At 44.1% G+C, this 23,061-nt stretch overlaps 2 protein-coding genes across 4 annotated transcripts in view; both read left to right on the top strand.

Moving 5' to 3' along the window:
* Positions 1 to 23,061, top strand: part of LOC126561285 (protein C19orf12 homolog) — a 100,719-nt gene that overhangs the window by 60,978 nt on the left and 16,680 nt on the right. The window lies entirely within an intron of this gene.
* On the top strand, positions 6,131 to 20,378 carry LOC126557916 (doublesex- and mab-3-related transcription factor A2). 2 transcript variants are annotated; one of them, XM_050213832.1, is made up of 7 exons: positions 6,131 to 6,277; positions 6,963 to 7,064; positions 7,155 to 7,365; positions 7,445 to 7,522; positions 19,393 to 19,777; positions 19,873 to 19,992; positions 20,105 to 20,378. In XM_050213832.1, exons 1-7 carry the CDS (start codon positions 6,131 to 6,133, stop codon positions 20,376 to 20,378), a joined length of 1,317 nt encoding a protein of 438 aa, XP_050069789.1. The 2 variants fall into 2 exon arrangements, with proteins under 2 accessions (XP_050069789.1, XP_050069797.1); XM_050213840.1 differs by having other exon boundaries at positions 20,134 to 20,317.

Below are 23,061 nucleotides of genomic sequence, written 5' to 3'. Positions count from 1 at the left end.
ATAGGATGTGTATGTGTGTTGACAGGGTCTATTATAAGTCGGCGAAGAGTCGTACAACCTACCTATGCTGTTCATTACGCAATCTGTTATATTAATTGATGCTTTTTGGCGATTGATCTATGCGGAAATTACAAAACTATCAGACACAACAATTCTAGTGTGCCTCGAATACTTCGAACCGGTGTTGAGCACCTAGTCAATGGATTGTACACGGTTTTAATTATTACACCGCCTGGGCACGACAGCCACATCAATTCCAACGATGCTAGGGAAAGTCCCAGGAATATTAAGTACACTGTACAAGATAATCCAAGAATAAAACAATGTAGTCAGTATGCAGGCAGTGAACATTATGTACGAAAGCGTTGGCATTTATAGTGCCGGGGAGGGTGGTAAAACCAAGCTAACATGGTGAGACCATGTAGCATTCCGAGCGACAAAACGACCAACACGTAGACTATAGCTACAAATGGTTATTATACGCAAGTGCGCAGAAGGACTCCAGGCTACCGGGGAGGGACAGTGTGCTGTCGGTGGCCCTGTGGGCCGCCGCATTGTGGAACGCCTTCGCCGACGAAATACATACACGCATAGCATTTCGCTAGTCTATCCGAAAAAAGAGCACTTTATGACCGCTTTACGACCTTTGTGCGCTTGTTCTATACTGTTATAAAATAGAAAATTGTACCGGCTCGGGAGAAAGGGAATTCGCGGCCCACCATCGGGCCTTTCCAGCGCTTTACGCCCCCCGAGGTTTGCGCCAGCATTGGTGGAGTTGCGAGCCTGCGTGTGCCATATAATGTACAAAGGTGGTAGCCGCGTTCGCGTACCACCTTTGCCCCGGATAGTCCTCCGGCGGGGTGGCTTCTGCCGGAAACTGTTTCGAGTTTGGGACTGTAAGTCCTTGGGGGACGCGCGTGGCCTGTGTTCGCTTCGTTTTGACGCACGACAAGGACGACGTTACGAAGGACCACGCCCACTTCGTTTTCCCGCGTCCGGGACCTTGGCGGGCTCGAAGCCTAGAGTTGTCTCGCTCGCACGGTCGCCCAGCTCAGCACCGTTTTTGTGGCCGGCTGATCCAGCCCTTTAGCTTCCCCAATTGTGGAAAAGTAGATAAACACTGATATTCTGTTGCATGACAGTTGAACGCTCCGGTACGGTTTACGGCCGGAGAGGCGGTTTGATGCTGCTGCTGCTGTTTGGATCGTTTTGTGCAACTGCTGAACGCGTGTTTTTGTGCCGTAGTAAGGAGAAGTTTTGTGGCAGTTTTTCCTTGATTTTTTTTATTTGCACCTGGTACATTCAACGTTCAACGCAGGCTCCTCGAAAGTGTGTCTTTGCAATTGGATATGAATTCGAATACATGCAAATGGATTTTGCTTTGCCGGTGTCAAACACAGTCATATGTATGCATTGGTTGGGAAGCTGGTACAAAATGGCATTTCCATTTATTAAGAGCTTAGCGCAACAAAAAAAAAAACAGGCACCAAAGCTGTACTACTCAAATGTTGCTTAATAACACACCGAGCATATTATATAGTGGCAGATATCTTCCCTTTTTTTTTTGAATCTCCCAACAGTCCGTTACTCCTTAAGAAAGCACGTAGAAGAAGCTCGGGTCCGGGTTTTCTGATCAGTGAAATTATTCGCACATGCCACTCCTTAAAAATGACTCCATATATCAGAATGTTAGGTCGAAGCGGGGAGAGAACCCAAGGAAGATTTACGATAAGATTATCAGTATATCTTGTAGGTGTGTGTGTGCATATGATGGACCGTTTTTGTTTGTTTGTAATGCTTTATATTTATACGCAAATGCATACTAGTTGTAAAAAATCTGGGGAGCTTTAATCGGGCAGTTATGTACATAATTTACTTACTTTACTCGATCGATTTGTCATTATTTTTCTTAGTAAGGCAACTGCTGTTTTGCAATGCAGTGGAGAATTTTATCAACCAATAATGGCAATTAAAATACTGCAAAGCTCAGTTACGAGGTAATCTACCAAGGTTTACGAAGGTTAACACAATGAGCCGGCTGAGCTGTTGATTTAGTGTTACTTTAAACAATTATAACTTTAACTAAATATAGAGCAACACCAGCAATATCTTAACTTTCAATAGCATTGTTTTTTGTTTCTCCAGAAGTAATCAATTCTTCCCATTTTATTTTTTTCTTCTTCTTCTTATTGGCCTGCTCAGGGTTGAGCACGTCGCGTAGACATGGCCAGGTCGCCAATCCATCCACGACTGCATCTGTTCTCCGACAGATTTGACTCCACTTAATCTAGGCAACGGGTTCGCAGAACTTCTCTTCGCCTCGTCTGGGGCATGAATCCGGAATCCTCATCACCGTACCCCAACCATCGTATCCTTCCGGATTTGACTAGCGTCAGGCCAAACAGCTCAGCTAGCTTCACTCTAGCTCGTCACACCGCCAAAAATAGTCCTTAGTAGCTCGCCGTTCGAAAATGGCGAGTGCATTAGCCTCCTCCCTCAGCATAGTCCGCATAGTGGAGGACTACCGGACGTTTCAAGGCGCGGTAAATCGTGCATTTCGTTTGTTGTTGGAGTCTTCTGGATCGCAGGAGTTTGTGGAGTCCGTAGTAGGCACGATTCCCCTGAACAATACGCCTTCGAATTTCGCTGCTTACATTATTGACCGAAGTTACGATCGCAACAAGGTAGCAGAACTCCTCTACCACCTCGAGAGCGTCGCCGTCAACTGATACTCTGCTTCCGAGTCGGGCTCTATCACGGTCAGAGCATCCGGCAAGCAGATCTTTTGTTTTCGTCGCATTGATCCTCAGTACAAACCCATCGGCCTCGCGTTTCATTTGAGTGTATGCCTCGCTCACCGCCGTAGATGTCTGTTCCGAGATGTGTCGTCCGATGATGTGAATGTCATCCGCGAATGAAAATCGTGCCCCGGATAGCCGTACCAGCTTCCCAGGGAATCCGTACGTTGTTCCGTAGTTCGATCCGATCTATGGTAGGCCGCCTAGAACTCAATGAAATCAATGGTGGTGCGTAGGGATCTGGTGTTCCCGCCATTTCTGGAGGATCTGCCGTAGAGTGATGATTTGGTCATTTGTCGATTTGCCGAGCTTCCGGCGAAATCTGTAGCAAGGGTCTCCAGCCTGCAGAAGAGTATTCGGGACAGGATCTTATAGGCAGCATTCAGGACTGTTATGACCCAGAAGTTAGCATAGTCCATCCTGTCGCCCTTTTTGTACACCGGGTGTATGACATCCAGGTTCCATTCGTCCGGTAGTTCCTTTTGGTTCCAAATCCTAACAAATCAGCCGATGGCGGCAAGCTGCTCCGGATCCATCTGGAACAGTTCGTCTTCGTCCAGGGATGGCGAGTGTACCTCATCATCGTCATGCTGGCTGTCGTAGCTCTGCACTCCTCTGCTTCCTGCGCCTGGTTCGGTAGTTCCTGCATCTGCTCCGTTAAGGTATCTGTCGAAGTAGCACCTCCACCTGTTGATTCTTGCTCATCCGACAGGATATCTCCTTCCTCTTTGACTCTTTGAAGGTGCGCTTCTTATCCTAGAAGAGCCGGATCTGCTACCTCTTCAGTCGTCTGCAGTGTTCCACGTTCTGTCAAGTCTCGAGCTGGAGCATGCGAAAACCATTCCTTGTAGTGTTCCATTCCTTCCTCTGGATACGGCCAATTGCTCGCTCGGCTGTGCTGCTGATGGCTTGCTCTACCATATGGCAGTGGGCATTGAGGGACATCGCCCCTCGGTGGTGGAATCCTCCGGCAGCGCTTCCCCAAGCGCGTTTGCAAAGTCTGTTGCCACATCAGCTTGCCTCAGCCGAGCCTTGGGGTGGGCTGAGAGCGCAGCTTATTGACTACGACCAGTTTCTAGCGCAACTTAACCAAAATCAGGAAATGGTCTGACTCAACGTTTGCTCCTCTATAGGTCCGTACGTCGACACATAATATCCCATTATAATAAACACTCTCAAATAGCATTACAATTAGTGTTTGAAAAAATACAACCTTTTCCAAACTTGTATTTCATCAAATATTTCATGATTCATTATTTTCGTATTGTTTTCAAATTCATAAATAAAAGAAATAAACAACGATCGTTTTTTTCCACTTGGGGCTACTTCTGCTTCCTAATTATACATTAACACACATCGAATAAAACGCACATATTCGTTGGATGTTGTCGCGCAACATTAAATTGTCGTTCGGTTATTAATTTTAATTGTATGCAACTTTTGGCACATTTTTCAAGTGAGAAATATTCCCGAAATATTTGTGCATATTTAGCCAAGCAAGAACAAAATTAACATTGCGAAAAAAAATCAGCTTCCGCAAATTGCACAACGCGACGCAAAAATTTCCAAACCCAGCTTTAAATCTCGCAATGAAACCAAACGCCAGCAAAATTGTGTAGAATGATTCGTTACAGTACCGTAACACAGGCATGGCATGGTGCATATGCCGTATGCATGGCCTACATGTAACACCTTACAAATAATGCTTTTCCACGAAAATCTACGGTGGTTAGTTTGAAAGTAGTATCGAGCAAGTTTTAGCTATTGATACAGTGTGTTTTTTGTGCCTGTTTTTTTCTGTTTTGTTTTGTTAAAGCGGTTAAAGCGGTGTTTGTGTTACCTTGTGAAGTGTGTGCTGTATGTGTCTCTAATTCCGGCAGTGATAGGAACGAAAGTGGATGAAAAGCCGAGAGCTGGGAAAAACCCAACCCATTCACCCTTTTATGTGTGTGTTTTTGTTGTTTTTAGCTGGAGCTTTCTAGGTAGGTCTCGTCGGTTTTGCAACTAAATAAGGATCCCCGGCAAAGTGTGTCCGATCGTCTCGATACATAATAGCCGAGGCCGAGCTGGCATATGGATCCGTAACATTTTTTTTGTTGTTGCTCCCCCACGTACTACGATCGTACGCGCGTCGCATCGTTTGCAGGCGAGAAGAGAGAGAGAGAGAGTGAGATAGCGAACGCACTAGGCATGGCAAACTGGGCCATGTGAGAAGCTGTGACCCAACAATCCATCGGGGGATACGTCTTACCGTTCTTATTTTGCCAGTTCGCTTCTCCCGTGTAAAGGGGATACATGGTTTTATACACAGCGGTGTGCGTGTGTGTGTGTTGTCTCACTGCCGAGTCTTTCCCAGGATCCGCGCGTTAAGTTTGGTTGGCTGAGTTGTATAATTGTATATTCATGTATATACTCGCCAGCGAAAGAACGAGACAGGAGCGAGGAGAAATGGTGCGTGTGTGTGTAGATTGTGTATAAAGGAGGGACGCTCCCGACAGTTTCCCAGGACCTTCCGTTTCCTGTGCCACACACACGCACACACACGCTGTACTCACCTTTGGAACGTTTCAATGTTGCAAGACCACAGGTCGTCTCCGTTGCGCTACATCAGTTCGGTTACGCTACTAGCAAGCTAGCTGTCACGCTTACGCACACGGCCATTATAGCAACGTTTATGGCAACCGTATCGTATCCACCAATTGGAGGATGGCTTTGGTCTTTCAGTTTTTTTTTTGTTGTTGGTTGTTTTCTTTTATCTGTACGCCGTTTTGCGTCAGTTTCATCCCCTTCCTTCGATGGTCGGGGGCAGCGCTACGACTTCTCGCTACCCCCTCGGCCCAATCAACGCCGTTTTACCATTTTGCTCTTCCTATTTGTTTATCCGAGTTTTAGGCTCTTAGCGCTTAGGGATACTGCGGGATGGCAATTGTTGAAACATTTTTGAATCAGTTGCTTTTGAATGTTCGGCGAGGAATGTGTTACGCTCGAAAGCAGTTGTGACCGCCGTCTCGTCATCGTGGCCCGACCGTCGTGCCCTAGCAACATTTCCGGCCAGCTGTGTGATATACGTTCCGTTCCGTTCCTTGTGTTTTGAAAGGGTTGCTGTTGTGCGTGTGCGCGTGTGGGTGATCGGTTGGTGTGTCGTGTCGCAACTGGCAACTGTTGCAAAACCACTTTTCTAGCGTGTTGTCAAACCCAGTGGAGTGTTCGCGCTCGGGCAAGATACTGCTCGTCCGTGGTGTTGGTGTTTGGAGATATTTGCAAAGCCACCAAAACCCCAAACACGGGAACTGGGACCGTGGGTTTTTGAACGTGAACGTGAAGGAAAAGCGATGAGTTTGCCGAGCGGTGTCGATATGTCGAACCTGATGCAGCAACATCCGGTACTCGGTGCGCTGCCGCCAGCATTTTTTCTACGGGCGGCCTCGGAACGCTATCAACGCACCCCCAAGTGTGCCCGATGTCGCAACCATGGAGTGGTAAGTGTGGCGTCCCAACCTGCAGCCCTACAAAGTACCATCAATTGTTCGGAAGTTGCAAGAACACAGCAGAAGGTTCCTCCATAAAAGAGAGGGAGACTTCAGAGATCCAAAGTTTTGTTGCTTTGTATACTCTCAGTGTGTTAGCTAGGACAGGACCGCTCAGAAGCGCCATGTTTTTGTTGCCTATCTCGAACATCTCTTAGCGTTCCTATGCAAGACTTTCCAAACGTTCTGTAGTTTCTTAGTCCTATCAGTAGCAAAGCGCACAGCGTTAGTCCCGGTGCTCGTCGGACCACCTTGTCACGGGTGTGCCGACACTAAAATTAAGGAACGTGGAAAGAAAAACAAAATTAGTCATCCTAAAACGGCGTAAAGTGAGTGAAGGCGGCAAGGAGATCCGCTATCCGTATCCCCAACAATCAACCGAACCATTACTCGTGAGGTACATTGAACGAACTCATTACCAACTAAATATCGCAAATAACATTTTGTTCACCTCACACCCAATAAACGATGCTCCAACGGTCAATACGTGTGGGTGAACTTGCTCGTTGGATTTGTGGCCTACCGTTCCGAAGCCGAAGAAAAAAACCAGCAAACTATCCTAACGCTCGCTCTCGTCTGTGTCTCTTTTTATTTTTGTATGTGACATCTTTCGACCGACAAAAACCCTCCACTGTAGGTTAGTGCACTCAAAGGACACAAACGGTACTGTCGCTGGCGGGACTGTGTCTGCGCTAAATGTACCTTAATCGCCGAACGTCAACGGGTTATGGCCGCTCAGGTAAGTTGTCGCTCGGACTCATCAAAACACCAGGACTCTAGTAGCTCTGTGCAAGTACGCTAAAACCTCACCTTGGATTGTTGCACCCAGGTTGCGCTCCGCAGGCAGCAGGCACAGGAGGAGAACGAGGTGCGCGATCTTGGCCTGCTGTACGGGACGACCGGAGTGCACGGCGTCGGCCAGACACCTCCGAGCGATCCCGTTGCTGTACAGTCGGTGGGCCAGTTTCATGGTGGCATCCCGTCGCCACCGAACGATGCCGAGAGTGCGACCCATCACAGCTACACATCTGCCGACGCAGGTAAGAACCAGATCCGGTACCATGCCGTTTGCCCGAGTGTTAATGTTTTGGGGCATGTTTTACGTTCCTTTCCAACCAGACACAGACGTACAGCGGATGCGAACGGAGCATATGCACTCAGCCTACTCACCGAATCGCAGCGAACCGGACAGCCCTGGTAAGTGAGCTCTACCATATCTGTGCGTCAGTTACTCAGCGTTATACAGAAAATAAGCAACTATTCTGGATTAAAAGATCGGATGAAGTTTGCGAAGATCACACAAATCGAAGTTGGGATTTAATATTGATCCTACTCGTTGTTGTTGGAAGCCTCTACGCCTTCCATTTCTGGCTTAACGACCTTCTATAGGTCGCGCCGGCCATCGAATGGCTTACTAGACTTCCTGCTAATCACGTAGTTGGGATGGGGAACGGTTCTGGATGACATTTGATCTCCAGTTTTGCCGTATGAAGAGCTTCACGCGTTGCCGCCTTTACTACCGGGCCACCCTGGACTACGCCTAATTTGTTTGAAATTGAAAGTGAGCTAAACTTGTGTCTAAAACTGTAAGCGTGTCTGGGGACAGAGAAGTTTATTTTATCTCCTAGGATCGTTGGTATACCAATATATTTGTGCAGTACGTATAATATCTTTGTGCAGACACGTCACAACAAAACGTGTCAAGAGAATTTAGAGTTTCCTATCGCCTAAGTTGATGTTCCTGATAGGATAATTTGCTCTACATCTGATCTTACTTCCGATCGAACTTCCGAATATTGGCACATCAAAAATATAACTCTAAGAATCCTTTATCCGTCTGATATAACGCCCCAAGTCTTCTCTTCTTAGCTTAACGACCTTTTAAGGTCATGCCGGCCATCCAAGATGGCAGATACCACGAAGTAGGGGATAGTCAGTCAGTCCTCACTACGGGGGGACGGTCCGGATTGGGATTTTGAACCCCGGTCCTGCCGTTTGAAGACTGGCACCGCTGTCGCCTTCACCCGGTGGTGAAGGCCCCTTGTATTGGACTCCCCAAGTATTGGACTTAAATTACATGGTTTTATTGACTTTTAGTGTTGGTATGAAAAAAAAAAACCTTTGAGTCTCATATTTCTGTTACGCGAATATAAAGCCCTAAGAACTCTAAGAAGCATTTTCAGAAGCACTGAAAGAAGCATGAGAGAATGAACATTCTAAACTTTATTCAGTAGCTTACTGTTTTCTAGACCTTTGCTACAAACGATGTCCAAGTACGTCTTACTATGAGGCTATTTCCCAACAGTGCAGTTTTTGGTCGACTATTTAAAAAAAATTCCGAAGACTTATCTAGAGTTTCAGCAAACATACTCCGAGATAACACTGTGCCTGTGACTCTCGAAGCAGCTGGAAAACGCGGATGCTCGGATGTCCTTTAGTTCCGCCGTCGCTGCGGCTTCTAGCTCCTCGATAGTGTCAAAACAGTTGTTGAACAGCCAGAAGTCGGCCAGTGGTGGCGAAAAACTCCCACAAAATGATGGCTGTATGGCCGCTTTCGCCGGATGGAGGTTCCGACAGGTCTCGGTAACTCGTTAACCGACGGTTTTTGACCACCAAATCCTTGATTTGGACGACGTGGGCGTCGTCGGTCGAGGTGGATGTTCTCCCCGGACGATCCTCGTCTTCGAGCTTCTCACGGCCATGCTTGAACCTCACTGTACCATCACTGTACACATTTTTCTTCGAGATAGATTATTCCCCGAAGGCCTTTGCGCTGCTCCACAAACTTGAAAATGGTCAATATGGACAAACACATTTGGCGCAGCTCCGAAAACAAATTGTCTCTCGTAGCTGGGTTGATGTTGTGACTTGAACGTGACAGAACTGTCAAAAACGCACATATTGACAAACGAACAATCAAAAGACGGGGGCTTCTTTTGGTGCGCGAAATTTGACATCCAATGTCACCTTACTATTCGGGCAGAGTAGTACTTATGTCACAATTGGCGCTAGTTAGATAGCCTATAGAGTCCAAGTTGATAACTTATTACTGAATCGTATCAAGATAAGGTTAAGCTGTTGAGGATTAGACATTATACTGAGCATTAAACTGAAAACAGGCCTACTGGTCGTATCATATTCCCACCAAAAAGATAGCTATCAAACCACGTGACGAGATACCTTCATACCTTTGAGACTAACAATAAAGCCTCACCAAAAATTCGACAATAAATACCCAAATTAAATCATAATAGAAGAATAGCCTCAACAATATCAACAGACTCAACAGCCTTCCCACATCCTTTCAACCTCCGGTTGACAGTTTTTGTTCCTTAATTGTTTGCAAAAGCCACCCATCTTTCCAATGATCCGACCAAACCAAAACCAGCAATTAACCAATAGTTCTATTATTGTATCGATAATGGATTTAAAAAAAAAACCCACGCCACGCTGAACGGGTGGGCTACCTGGCACCGTAACGCATCCTAAATCCCAACATAGCTACAATGTCCTTCCTGAAAAATATGATTTTTCCTTCTTGTCCCTGACATGCTACTGTAACGTGATCCGGGTCGCCCGAGAGCTGTACGCTTCAGCATCCGCTGCTAAGCAATTTTATTGCACACGGTAGCACACGGCAGTTTGAAGAACTCACTCAGTGGAGAAACCATAGCCCACAGATACTTCGGGGTTTTGTAAACTCCGCTACAATTAGATTCATTGATGTTTCATCGCATTCGGAGCGCGTTGGGTGTGGGAGTGGGCTTTTCTTCTTCGTCCCGTGACGTTCTCGGTCGTCGTTTTTCTGTTCAATATTGCCAGTATATTGAGAAGAAAAAAAAAACCCATCCAAGGGAGTACCGGGAGTGGTGCATTAGTTGCCTTCTCGATATCCACTTCTTTGGGCTCGGGTTTCATTCACAGGAAGGTTTCCGTCTACGCTTTCGCCTATGCCTCTCCGTGTAGGACCGTGCCTGAAGTGGGTCTTCTCGATTGACTGGTCCAGTGCCAGAAACCTGAAGGATCTGTGGCGCTGCGGGCACACGCTGCAGAGTATCGGAAACGTTCCAATTCGTTCTCGTTCGCCCTCCCTGCGAGGAGTAGGCTTTTGTGTGAATTTTAATTGATTTGATTTTACTTGTTTTATTTTCCCAAAGCATTCACTCTCCGGCGCAAGGTACGGCGAATGCATTCAGTACACCCCGCCAAAGTGCAGGATACGATTTATTCCATTTTTTTTTTTAAATGCGCACATATCCGTGTGTGTTTTAATGTGGACCATTCTAGCAATTGAAGTTTTCTGCTAAAGAAAGAAGTTAAAAAAAAAACAATTCTAGCGTGCTCAATTAAGGCGTCGCAAAAAAAGATTTTTGCAGCTAAAGTTGATGCTTTAGCTCTCTTGTTTTGATTTTTCTTTTTCATGTTCCTCCTCATCATTTTAACGCCAATTGATCGGGGTCGATTTCTTTTGCGTTACGTTTAATGGTATTTGCTGGTTAATTTATATTTCCGTCTGCATGCACCCTATAGCACCCTGATGATACATATATAGCTTAACGAATTGCACGTATGTGTGCAGTTCGCTGTCATAATGTACGGCAGCATTTGAGTGTATCTTTCACAATGGGTTAAAAAAGTCTCAAATGTAATATTTGATTAAAAATATATTTTTTCAGTCAAAAACTTACCTACAATTGAGTGAAAATATTTCTACTTGCTATACAGATATGATTTTTTTTTCCTTTATTCATAAAGGATTTGAGTGTCTGAGACTGTATTCGCCTCTCTATGCTGATTTGAATCTTTTTTCGTAATTTTAATAAGCATACGTCGTGTTGATTTCTGCTATCTTGAACAAATTTGTTGTTTTTAACAGTTGGACGCTTGTTTTAATGACCTGTACAGGTGCATTCCAGCCATTGTTAGCATTCCAGCATTGTGTTATAATACTTACAAGCGCAAAGGTGAAAGAATGGTCCTTTATATTAGCAGTAAAAAAATATGTTTGACAGAGTCATGAGTCATTTTTTAATCAAAAATAATACACTACGTGTACTACGTGTAGGTTGATAAGAATTTCATTTTTAACCTGTTTGTTACTTTTACATCAACCATTATTGTTTTTTTTTTGCGACGCCGCTCCGCATGAACAATTTTTTTTTTTATTATACAAAAAGCAACATGCTTTTACTTGGCCTAACGACTTGCTAGGTTACGCCGGACATAGAATGAGTTACTAGACTTCGACGAGACTAGACCAGAGATATGGCCTAGTCAGTCCTCCCTAATATGAACGGTTCAGATGGGGTTTGAACCTTATTTATTTTATTTCTTTTATTTGGCTGTTGTTGACTTATATTCCCCATTGGATAGTGAGGATTTCACTACGGGGGGCTGGGATACGCCCGGATGGAATTTGAACTCCGGTCCTGCCATGTGAAGACCGGCGTCAATCATACCGCACTGAATACTTCACTTGAAGGTTTATTTTCTAATGTAGATGATCTTGCTCTACATACATTTTTGGTGCTGCCCGATGGTGCTGGCGACAATGCTGCCGGTCTTCACAAGACAGGACCAGGAATCAAATTCCAATCCGGGCAGTTCCCCCGTAGTGAGGACTGACTATGCAACTACGTGGTATCGGTAAGTCTAGTAAGCCATTCGATGGCCGGCGTGACCTAGAAGGTCGTTAGGCCAAGAGAATCTTGCTCTATTCTCCATTACCTATAGCATTACTGTTTCTTTCCACTGCTATATCTTCACCGTTTTATTTTATATTCCCAAAAAATATCCTTTAATTATGCGCAAAAGTATCTTACAAATCACATTTCTAAAGTCGTGTTAGTAAGTCTTTTCAGCAATCTTTAGCCATTAAAGAGCTTAATAATCTCCCGAAAAAAAATCACACACTTCAACGTTCGAAAAGACCTCCCCTATTATGTCTACAGTGCTTAAGATTTAACTTTGCACCGTGCGTTGTTGAGCGAATAAATGAAATGGTAAAAAAAAACCCTTTTCCGGGAAATAAAAGTACACTTTCCGTTTCATTTTGTTCCAGTGTTCCAAGAGCTGTGAGTGCGTCTTTTTAACTGTACCCCGAGATCATTATAAAACCGAAGCCGCAGGACCAGGAAGCTGTTATTATTTCTTCTCCTGTGTATCCACCACAGTGCGAGTGTTTATGGATGCAATAAAGCGTTCAATTTCAATTGCACTTTCGGTTTCCCTTTTTTTGCCTATTTCCATTCTTGGTCCGGTGCGCTAGGTGCGATTTTACACATTTTTTCCCCCTATCGATTTACGAAGCAATAAAATATTCTTAACGAGAAAGAGAGAGAGAAAGGGGAGGGGGGGGAAGGGTAAGGAAAATTAAAATTACAAAAAAAATGCAAAGAATAAACCACAAATAATTAATAACAACTCCGCCCCATAGTGAAGGTAAATCAAAAGTAAGTGACCCTTCGCATGAAGCCAATTGAGTGTGTGTGTGTGTTTGTGCAGCAACGTTTAATTATGATGCAAAATGTTTTAATCAGCCCCGTCTACCACAAACGATCAGTCGCGTGTGGCTGTGTGCGTGTGTGTTGAATAGGTACTTCTTTTTTTTCAATTTCCTTTCTGCATCAGCGTGTTGTTTGCAGGCTCATCCTTTAAAAGGGTAAAGTTGAAGTGAGCGAGAAGTGTATTACATACAAAAAGAAAAAAAAAATGCTAGATTTCCTAAATAGGGGATATGTAGTTCTTTTTGTTGTTGCTTGGCTTGCCTTCTATGTTCCCATTCACTTAACTACTGCTGTGCGCGAGTGTGTATTTATTTTTCGGTTAGGTTAGCACAATAGCCGTTCAAGAGGTATTACATTTCCTTTTTACGCCCGAACGGACGAAATGAACGAATGCATCGAAAAAGTATCATCCTACCTGAATCCAAGGATCTTGTCAAAATTCTTCTTGTACTTGGTTTTTTTTTATTTGTTAAACTATATATTTTCCTTCACTCCCGTTATTGGACTGCAAAGAAGCATAGTGCACTGTGGGCATGAATGGTAGATCTGCACCGTCAAAAGACAGTTTATCTTAATTCGAAATATCTGTTTCTGCGATTTTCCCTTCTTTTTTTTTGTTGGTCCTACTTTGTTATTCCCTTGAAGACTTCAAGTGAAGACTTCACCCTTCCTTTGCCATTTGTCCCTCGATTCGTGTTGGTGTGCTTCGGCATTTCGGCTGTCTTCAGCATGGAATGTTGGTAAAATGGGATACAATTTAATTTCCACTCGAAACTCAATCAACAAAGCATCGATCTTATTAGGACATGTCGAGACCCGCTTCAAGAGGGAATCTTGATCTTTCCACCTTCGCCTCCCCGCTTACAGTTTCCTTCCTCCGCACTCTTCTCTTCCCCTCGCTAAATAGTAACGCACAAAAGCGAAAATATGTTTTCAATTTGATCCATAAACCCTCTTTATTGTTGCATAAGCAGATGCGCAAAGCACACACACACACACCCTCGTGCGAGGTGTAATGGTTTCTGGTAGGTACAGCAAGCATTTTATTCCTTGCCTTACCGACCTTTTCCTGAAATTGAAATACCAAAACCGTTTTGGATTGGTACGAACGTGAGCGTGAGGAAGATCAAAAATCCATCCAGAAAATAAATCATCAGTCGAGAGAAGAAAAAAAAATCCCTCCCAAACGCAGAGGCAGAGGGTGGGTCGGGTGTGGACATTTATCTGGACAAACTTTTTCCTGGTGGCGCGTGGTTTCCAATTAATTTTTTTTCTCCACTCGTTGAAAAACGAGCACTGTTAAGGATTTACTGGTCGTTTTCGCACTGGAGTGTGTTTGTGCCGTTTTATTTTTTTTTTGTGTATTTCGTTTTTTCTCCTTTTCGTTCGTTGTTTGTAAAATACGTCACCTTGTTTAGCTATTCGGGGATTTCTGATCTCTCTTTTTTCCAAATTTCTATTTTGCAATATTCCCAGGAAGGGGTGATTTTACCACTTTATCCTATCTCTTGTTCATGATCAGCTTTCCGATATACGCGTTTGGGACAAGGTGACTGTGGTTTTTCACCCGCTAAACTGTGTGTGTGTGTGTCAGTGCTCCCTCTAAGACCAGACATAATCTAGCGTGTGCGTGAGCTCAATTTTATGGTGATGATTTGATGGAAAGTAATTATCTTCATCACCCTTCAGCCTTTTTATCCCTTTTTCAGAGATTCTGGTTTTTCGCCCCCGTTTTTTTCACCCTGGGTGGGTGGACTGGAAAACCCTGCCAGGGCGAAGGAAGCAGAGGGCATACTACCAGCACCGGGCGTCGGCAAATTAAAATGATCCATGCAATATGGTTTGCGTTTTTACACTTTATCTGTGGAATGTGGACCCTTCACTGACAAGCACGCGAGGAAGCTGCCGTTGAAGGGATTGTTACGATGGGGTTGGAAACGCAACTGGGAATGTGTCAATACCAGTGGGGTTGGTGTGTGTCGGTGTGCAGTGTGTCAAACAAATTTATGCTCAACCGCAGTTAATTACACTTCACCCATACTACAGTCACGCCCGAGCACGCTTATTCCGGCTTTCGGGGACGAGGGCAAACGCTGTGGGAAAGTACAGGAGCGCGAGAACATGTAAGCCATGCGAACAAAGCCGGGCCACGGTCCTGAACCACTGAATTAATTCAGCAACTATTACTCACACTGCTAATCGCATCGCACCCATTTATTAACTGTTGGCAAATTGTTCCACGAAATGTCGAAAGCTCAACGCGGAACGAAACGATTGATGTAATTGACGTGCTCACTTACTTGATGCTGATGGTGTTGATGGCAGTGTGCTGCGTGCTGAATAGATAGAGTGCACGATATCAAACTAACATCACCGATACGGTTTGGGTGTGTGTGTGTTTTGTGAACAGGCTAAGGCGTCCGCAGTGCTCGTCCTGTTTTGCGTTGGGACAAATCGAATCAAAAGGAAATGCCACCGATGCTGTGTGGGCGCTTTTGTTTTTGCTCCTCACGATGGGCCAATGAGTGTACATTTCGAATAGAGAAAACATAATTAGATTATTATTAGTTTATCATACTTTTGGTATCTGACAATGTGACTTCAAGGGGAGTCAGAAGATAACTTGATGATTCTTACCCTGAAAATGGCTTGAGAGGAACGAATTTATTTGAAAGGTAATGTTAACGATAACTTAAATTATTATAGTAGAATTATTGTTTCATTTTTTCAGTATATAACAAGCACTTGCCTACAACTTTCTTGCTCTTTTATGATCTACAAATTGACAAATTCCACAATTTCCTGATTAACCTCATTATTAGCCTTTAGCCTCATTTTTGTTTTTTTTCGTCTAAGCTTAATTTGAAATTCATTTTTAAATACAAAACAAAAGAATATCTCATCAACATCACCTCAACGAGCGATGGTAGTGCCATGTCAACAAACCGTCAAACAATAAGACAGTTTTTTAAAGAACAAAAATAGGGTTTATTAAAATAGGGTTCAAAACTTCATTCAAATTTTACAATTATTAGTTCATTTTGAACATGTATTCAGGTTTCCTTCTCATAAGTGTTAACGCTTTAGTTTTCTTCTGACTCTTTTGGAAGGAAAATTCACCAAAAGGATGATTATTTTCCTGGACCCTGGAGATATGGTAGTGGAAGGTCACCTAAGAAGGCCCCTGAAAGGAATAATCCCATACTTTATTTTATAGAGTAAATGCTATTTAAGCTATCTAACATATCTATCTAATCTATATTATTATATTTACAACTAGACAATATTGAACAATTTCGCCCCTCTAACTCGGATGATAGACTTTTAGATTTAAGATTCTCCATATTTTTCGCCAGCTGATGCCTGATAAGCAGGGTTCGAGCTTCTTTGTGATTTTTTTTCTGACATCTCCGTACAACAAGCATACTCCTGCTGGAGTAAGACACCCAGAAGTTGGATCCATATAGAATTGCAGGGAGTATAACCTGTTTGTACAGAATTATTTTACTCTCTATTGTTAGAGAGGACCGTCGCTTGATGAGAGGATATAGGTTAAGGAGAAGGCCGCATGTTTTGGATTTGATGTTTTCAATACGTGCTTTAAAAGTAAGGTGGTTGTCTTACGTAACGCCGATATACCGTACGGTAGGGGTCCAGGAAATAGGATGTTGTTGTGAATTATTATAGGTTACTGTTCGTTTAAGACTGCTGTTAACCAGTACTTCCCAGTTCTTGAGATATTTTAGGTAAATATCCACTCGTTTTTGGAGGCCCTAATGAAGTCTTGCATTGACCGAAGAGCTATACGAAATTTGCAGTGTCATCTGCATAATGTGAAAGATGTGTGTGTTGTTTCAAACTTGGGACATCAGCGGTGTAACAATTGTATAGGAGAGGTCCTAGCACACTCCCCTGTGGAACATATATTTAACTGAAACTGTTTAAGACTGTTTAAAACTGTGTAATGAGGACTCGTTCACCACGTGGCTAGGCATTCTACTATACATTTGAAGTCCTTTGAAAATTAAAGAACTCTAATTGAAGAGGATATTTATGCGAGCACAGCTTAATACTGCCCTCATGACTCTGTTGTGTATCTTCAGATGCCAAACATAATAAAGTGCATAACAACCTAGAGCGGGAGGGTTCCTTCTTAACATTGCTGAATTTCTTGACTGCGCACAGAGACGACGGTTCTTTACGAGCCGAACCGATATCTATTTTTCCCTGTATGAAAATCAGTGCCTCTGCCGCTAGATGCAGCCTTGTGGAGCTTAGACTTAGGGTTTAGCATAGACACAACTGATTTATTTTGTATTCTTGTTTTGTACTTGAATTCTCAAACTGCTCTATTCTGAATTCTATCGCACTGTTAGAAATTTCACACTAAAGTTGGATCATATGAAATTGTTTGGTTTAGTTCTGATAAGTACGACTATTACTTTGACGTTTATTAACTTTCATTTCAAATTGATCCATGTTACTAGTAGTATTCACAGAACTGAGAAATTACTAGAAAATACAGAGCAACAGAGTTGCCAGACGAATAGTTTGAATTCATTCGTTGCTTCTAAATATAACAGCCGGTGGTGAGCATTTCTAAAAATGATTAAGAATTTTTTTGAAAATTCCAGTTCCAGAAACGAGTTCTTCCGCTCGACTTTTATTGCTATAAAGCATTTAATTTAGACGCTATGGTCAACTTGTCAAGATGACAGTAATCAATTGAAAATGGCGTCTTTTGCCATAAACTCTCTTTAAAATTTAGATACTACAGTTCTTCAATCCATTTTATTCAACACATTGTCGCCATCTGGACGTCTGAATGTACCCAATTGCTTCTAAACATGTTTGCGTCCCGACAGTACTTCAGAGTCATCGAAAATGTTAACACATTTGACATTAAAATCAAACGTCCACCCATCTATTTGCCGTTCTCCGAACGTGCATCACTCGTCTTGTGTCTCTCCTCTCTCGACCGCACACGCAAGCTAAACAGTTTCTGCACCTGGGGCGTAAAAGGCATCGGTACAATATACAGTTAATGAATTTGTTTGCTACCAAAAAAAAAAAAAAAGAAAAAACCATCAACCAAAGTTTCAGTCAAGAGTTTCAGCATTACCTTCACACATTCCACCACGCACAGTCTACCGCGCGACTCCAATGGTCATTCCGCGGATGGTCATTTATTTGACAATCGTAGTCAAAATAATAATAAAAAAAAATTAAGCCCATTTTGGATGAAGTGCTCCCACTTGAGAAGTATCGCCGTGGGCCGTTTATATCACATCCCGGAACCCGTAACGCGGCAGGCACCCGGGGAATCCGGGTTTCGGGAGAGTAAACCAAAAAAAAAACCCCAAACAGAAGCTGCTGTTGCACTGAAATGATTATATTTCTCTCTGTGGCGTTTTTTACCCCCTCCCCTCCCGTCTCCAGTTCCTGCGTTGACTCTCTACGCCTCCCTCGAAACGGTACCGGTGTTCTCCGGCTGTGACAGCAGTTCCTCCTACCGGGCGTGCAGGAAATGTCTACTTTACCTGTACGCTCCGCTCAAGTGTTTACTGTTGCAGCTACAGGTTTGAAACTCTATCGCACGAGTGGTCACTGCCATCCTGCTGGTGTCACACGCACACACACGCACACCTTGGATGCCGTTGCAAAGCTGCCGGGACGGTAATGGGCCCCGGGGCACTATTTTGACTTCTTGACAAACTTTCACGTACACTGTTGCGTTCCGTGTTCTGGTACCCATCCGGCGGACCGATATCGAAACGGTTGCCCATCTATTTTAACATAAATAACCTACTTCGGACAAATATTGAAACTCCACTCCATTGTTTTGGATAAAATGATTTTTCGGCCCCGGGGAAGGATGTCAATATTTGCTTAAACATTTGAAGACATTCTCTCCCGGTGTTGTAGCTGCCGAAGCTCCGGGTCGCCGCGGGTCGTTGTCGCATACGAAGGGTGGGCGGCGAGGGGAAGAGAGGACGAAGGAAGCAAAGAAGAATGAAAGAAGAAACGCTGTCCGCTTATAGGGATGACACCCGGGCGACCGGTATACACACTGTTGCATGAGTGAACTTTGATTTTAGGCCTACTGTGGCGAGACCGTCACCGTGGCCGTTTGACATCATCCAATTTTGAACGACCAACCGGTGGCAGCAATACGCAATAACCGGGCGGTTTGATTGATTGCTTGCTTAAGCGCTAACGCTAGGTGGTAGGGTTGAGGATGACTTACAACATTGTACGGTGGAGTGACATTTTGTAGCCAGGGCTTTGGTCGGTCGGATTAGAGGTCCACTCCTATCCAGATCGTACTTGGCAGGGCTAGACTAACGATTGAGCATCCAAAGAATCTAAAGTTCGAGAGAGTCTGAAATGGGTAGAATGCTATAATTTCTGCAAACAGGCCACAAGACCTCGGGAGGTCCTCCCGAAAGCTTTCGCAGATTTTTGGAAGGTTTCTAACAAGACGACGCAAGGACTGCGAAATCTACTTCGTCTCACTCGTCTATTTACCATTCACTCTCTCCCTCTCTCCCCGACCAACAGGACCGAAGCGTCAACGCATATCAACCGAAACCGATCACGATACCGAGTCCGAATCATCGCCCAGCAGTCCCCGGCACAAATCGTCCCTGTTTTCTCTCCCGCTGGACAAACAGTCGCCGAGCCAAACCGGTCCGCCTAGCTCGCCCGAGTCGGATCTCGACGTCGACTCGACGCCGGACGACTCGATCGCGCCGGAAAACTTAAGCCTCAAGAAGGACACGAGTGTATATAGCAAGCCGGCGGCCACGCTAGTGCCGGTAACGAACGGTGGTGCCGGCTTTCTGCCTTACAGCCAGCAACCGGTCGCAACCCAGTACCAGCAAGCCATCGGTGTCAGTGCCTCCCAAGCGTCGAGCCAACGCTCACCGGTGGATGTCCTGTTGCGGTAAGTGTTGTGCTGTGGTGCTGTTGGAGGTGCATAACGCAGGAGCGGCCTTTATATTCTGTCTCTCACGCTCACTTTCCCTCTCTCCACCCTAGAGTGTTCCCGAACCGACGCCGGAGCGAGGTGGAGCTACTGTTGCAACGCTACCGGGGCGACGTAGTGCAGGCGATGGAAGCGATGCTCTGCGGTGACGATGCACTCCACACCCCCATCAGGTAGGTTGGCGGTGCGCTCGCACGATGCCCTTATCGCCATGCCCTAAAACGAAACCGTTTCTGTATACCGTGCCGTTATCTATTCCCATGTGTGTGTGATTTGTGTGAAAAGTGTTCCAACACCTTCACCATCTTTTACAGTGAAGTCGGCATTCTCGCCATTGATGCCTTCCGGAACGTTCAGTAGTCCGACGGTGCGGTACTCGTTTCTGCAGCAGGCCCACACGAAACGTTTCCTGTCCGCACCGTACACCGGAACCGGCTACCTGCCGACCATACTGCAGGACCCGGAGCAGCCACCCCAACCGCAACCGGATCAACAGGGCCTCGGCCAGAACTGTGCACCTGCCGCCGCCAACAGTCCCTGTGTGGATGGTACCGAGTAAGCGGTGGTGTGTGTATGTTCAGAGCACTCCAGAATTGTCTCCAACCAGTATCCGGCTGCCATCCAGCAGTGAACATGCAACATTGTTTTAGACTTCGAAGTCGCTGAGGGTCCTCCAGAAGTTTTCCATACTTCATCTTACTCTCACGTACCAGCCGTGCTGAGTGTAGTGCCATTTGGGTTGAAGTTTCTTTGGTGAGAAAAAATGCGTTTCATCTCTCACTCTCATCTTCCACCCTCCCCTCTTATATGGCCTCCTTCTTTCTCGCTTCTACCCCCTCCTATGAACCATCAACCAGTGGGCGCTGACGATGATGATGATGATGATGATTATTATTATTATGGTGGCGATAATGATAATGAAGATGTTGATGAAGTGGAATTATGATTATTTTAAATGTAAATTGTTACCGCAGGGATTTTTCCTTTCCTTTGCTTCTTCCCTTAGCGTCGAGTGGTGTACAAAAATAAAAAATAAAAAAAAAACACATCTTGACTTGAGGCTTATTTGGAGCTTTGGAAAATTCACACAGGCATCCTTTGTGAGCTGTGCTTGAGTCGTACACGATGAACGATGCTATAGACAAACATGGAGGAATGAATAATCGCATGCGTAGGCTAAACGTTAAACAAAAACAGCAAACAAACCAACATACAAAGCTTCTAAAAAAAAGAGAGAAATTAAAAAAAAAAAACAATGGACAAAGTTCTATGTATTCTTGGTTTAGTACGGTTCATAATAAAAACAAAACACACACAAACAAAAACTCATACTCCTAGTGAAGCGCCAAGGAAGCCACACGAAGCTAGTACTAATTGAAGTAGCATCTGTGTGACGGAGATTATCAATCAGAAGAAGAGGAAAAAGTATTATTAAAAAAAAAACAACTCACTAGCACAGACGCACATAATGTTGAAGTATACGTAACAGTCAGCAAACTGAACAAGAGCAACAAGAAAACAAAACAAAAGATACTGATAACAAAGAAAAATACAATAAGTTTGGTGAGAAATGAGTGAACACGTGTTGTATAAATATAAACTATAAAGGTATATATAATAAAATTGACGCTATAATAAAATTTCCTGTACCTACATATCTTACACGCGTCTTGGTGGGAACAGAGGCCACAAATATATCACCAATAATCGTAAGCAGTATTGGGCGAATGTGATTCAGATTCATGAATCGGAATGAATCTTTCAACTGAGGGAATGTATCTGAATCTCTATTTCTAAAATTTCACGAATGTTTTTAGATGCATCTCGTGGTCATCCTTTGGAGGAGAATGAAATTTAATTAATTTATTTAGAATGATATTTATCCTTTATATTATTAAATATTAATGGTATTTAAAATATAAGTTGGTAAACATTGCGGAGGGCAAACGAAAAATGTTGTCTACGAATTAAAAGCTAAAATAGTTATTAGCACAAAAAGTGCCGGTACGATCGTTTAACGAAATCGAATGTAAGTATCCTAAGCTGAGAGCTTGATAAACATAAAAAGAGCCAACGATACCGTTTCCGAGGAAATTCACGAAGCTCTGAAGATTCTTTACACTTTTTGAAGTCGATTCCTGATTTGAATTACTCTTCACTGAAGATTTATATGAATGACTCTACCCGAAAAGTTTCTTTAGGCACAACACTAATCGTAAGTACCTTCGAACGCGTCCTCGCGTTGGTGTGACACAAATATCGTACAGTGCATACTGGCGGTGACTTCGTCTAATCCTGTTTTCGCTGCGCCCCGGAAGGACAAAGGCGCTTGTTGCATTTGTTAGCACAATCAATTGGTCGTATTTTATCAACCGGATCAAAACATCTCCTTTTTTTTGCACTCTTGCCGCAGCATGAATGTAAATAAAACAGCAGCACCCTTTTCAATTTATTTCTTGCAGCGATCGGAAGAGGCAGAACAAATGGGACAACAAGCAGTGTTGGTAGAGAAAAAACTCCTAACCCCTCTGTTTGCTCTTCAATGTGCAAAACACCGGACGACCGGAACCGGGTAAGAAGGGTACCCGAGAAACCGAGGGAGCAGACCGTTATTGACAGATAATTTTTGGTGAACGCACCCGCACACTGATTTATCTTCGGCAGCCGTTCAACCCTTGAAGGTTGTGGGCTTCGCACACGACCAAACCAAAGTGGCTTTTGCGGGTAGTTTCGCTCACCGTTGGAACGTTTGGTGTGTTTCGCATGACATGAAATGATCGTTGTTTTCCTGTGCATTACGGATAAAGACAAATTTAGGCCTGCTCGGTGTTACGCATCGTGCAGAAGCTTAATTCGATTTGTTAAAGACTGAACTCGGCTGGCGAGAAAATGAGATCCGATAAGCTTTTCTTAAAATACATTTTTGTGAAAGTTTTAGCATTTAAGACTGTCTTTAACTAGTTGAAGTTGAAGAAAAGTTGTCCAAAGAACCTAATCAGGTAAATCTTCGGATCAGTGACGGGATGGGTAAAGACCAATTGAATCTCGCGCCTAAGCGGCTTCCTCCAAAGGATCTGGAATGTCAAGACACTTCTGCATCTAGTCTAAAGAACGTCACCTACTGATTGTGCCCTTATTGTCCAGGCTGTCTCTTCGAGATGTCTTGGTGTAAACGAAAGCTCGTCCAAAGAAGGATTTCGCCTCCTGATGAACCTTTTCGTTCATCAAAGCTCGTCCAAGAA

Source organism: Anopheles maculipalpis, chromosome X, assembly GCF_943734695.1.
Source record: "Anopheles maculipalpis chromosome X, idAnoMacuDA_375_x, whole genome shotgun sequence".
In the NCBI taxonomy this organism is placed as follows: Eukaryota; Metazoa; Arthropoda; class Insecta; order Diptera; family Culicidae; genus Anopheles; species Anopheles maculipalpis.
Note: the sequence above shows the minus strand (reverse complement) of the source record. Positions and strands in the feature narration are given on the sequence as shown.

Bases quoted from the DNA above. Each gene is read 5' to 3' on its own strand.
- LOC126557916 (XM_050213832.1), top strand. From the start codon at position 6,131: ATGAGTTTGCCGAGCGGTGTCGATATGTCGAACCTGATGCAGCAACAT. The intron at 7,523-19,392 runs GTAAGTGAGCTC...CCCGACCAACAG, and splicing joins CAGCGAACCGGACAGCCCTG to GACCGAAGCGTCAACGCATA. The intron at 19,993-20,104 runs GTAGGTTGGCGG...TTGTGTGAAAAG, and splicing joins GCACTCCACACCCCCATCAG to TGTTCCAACACCTTCACCAT.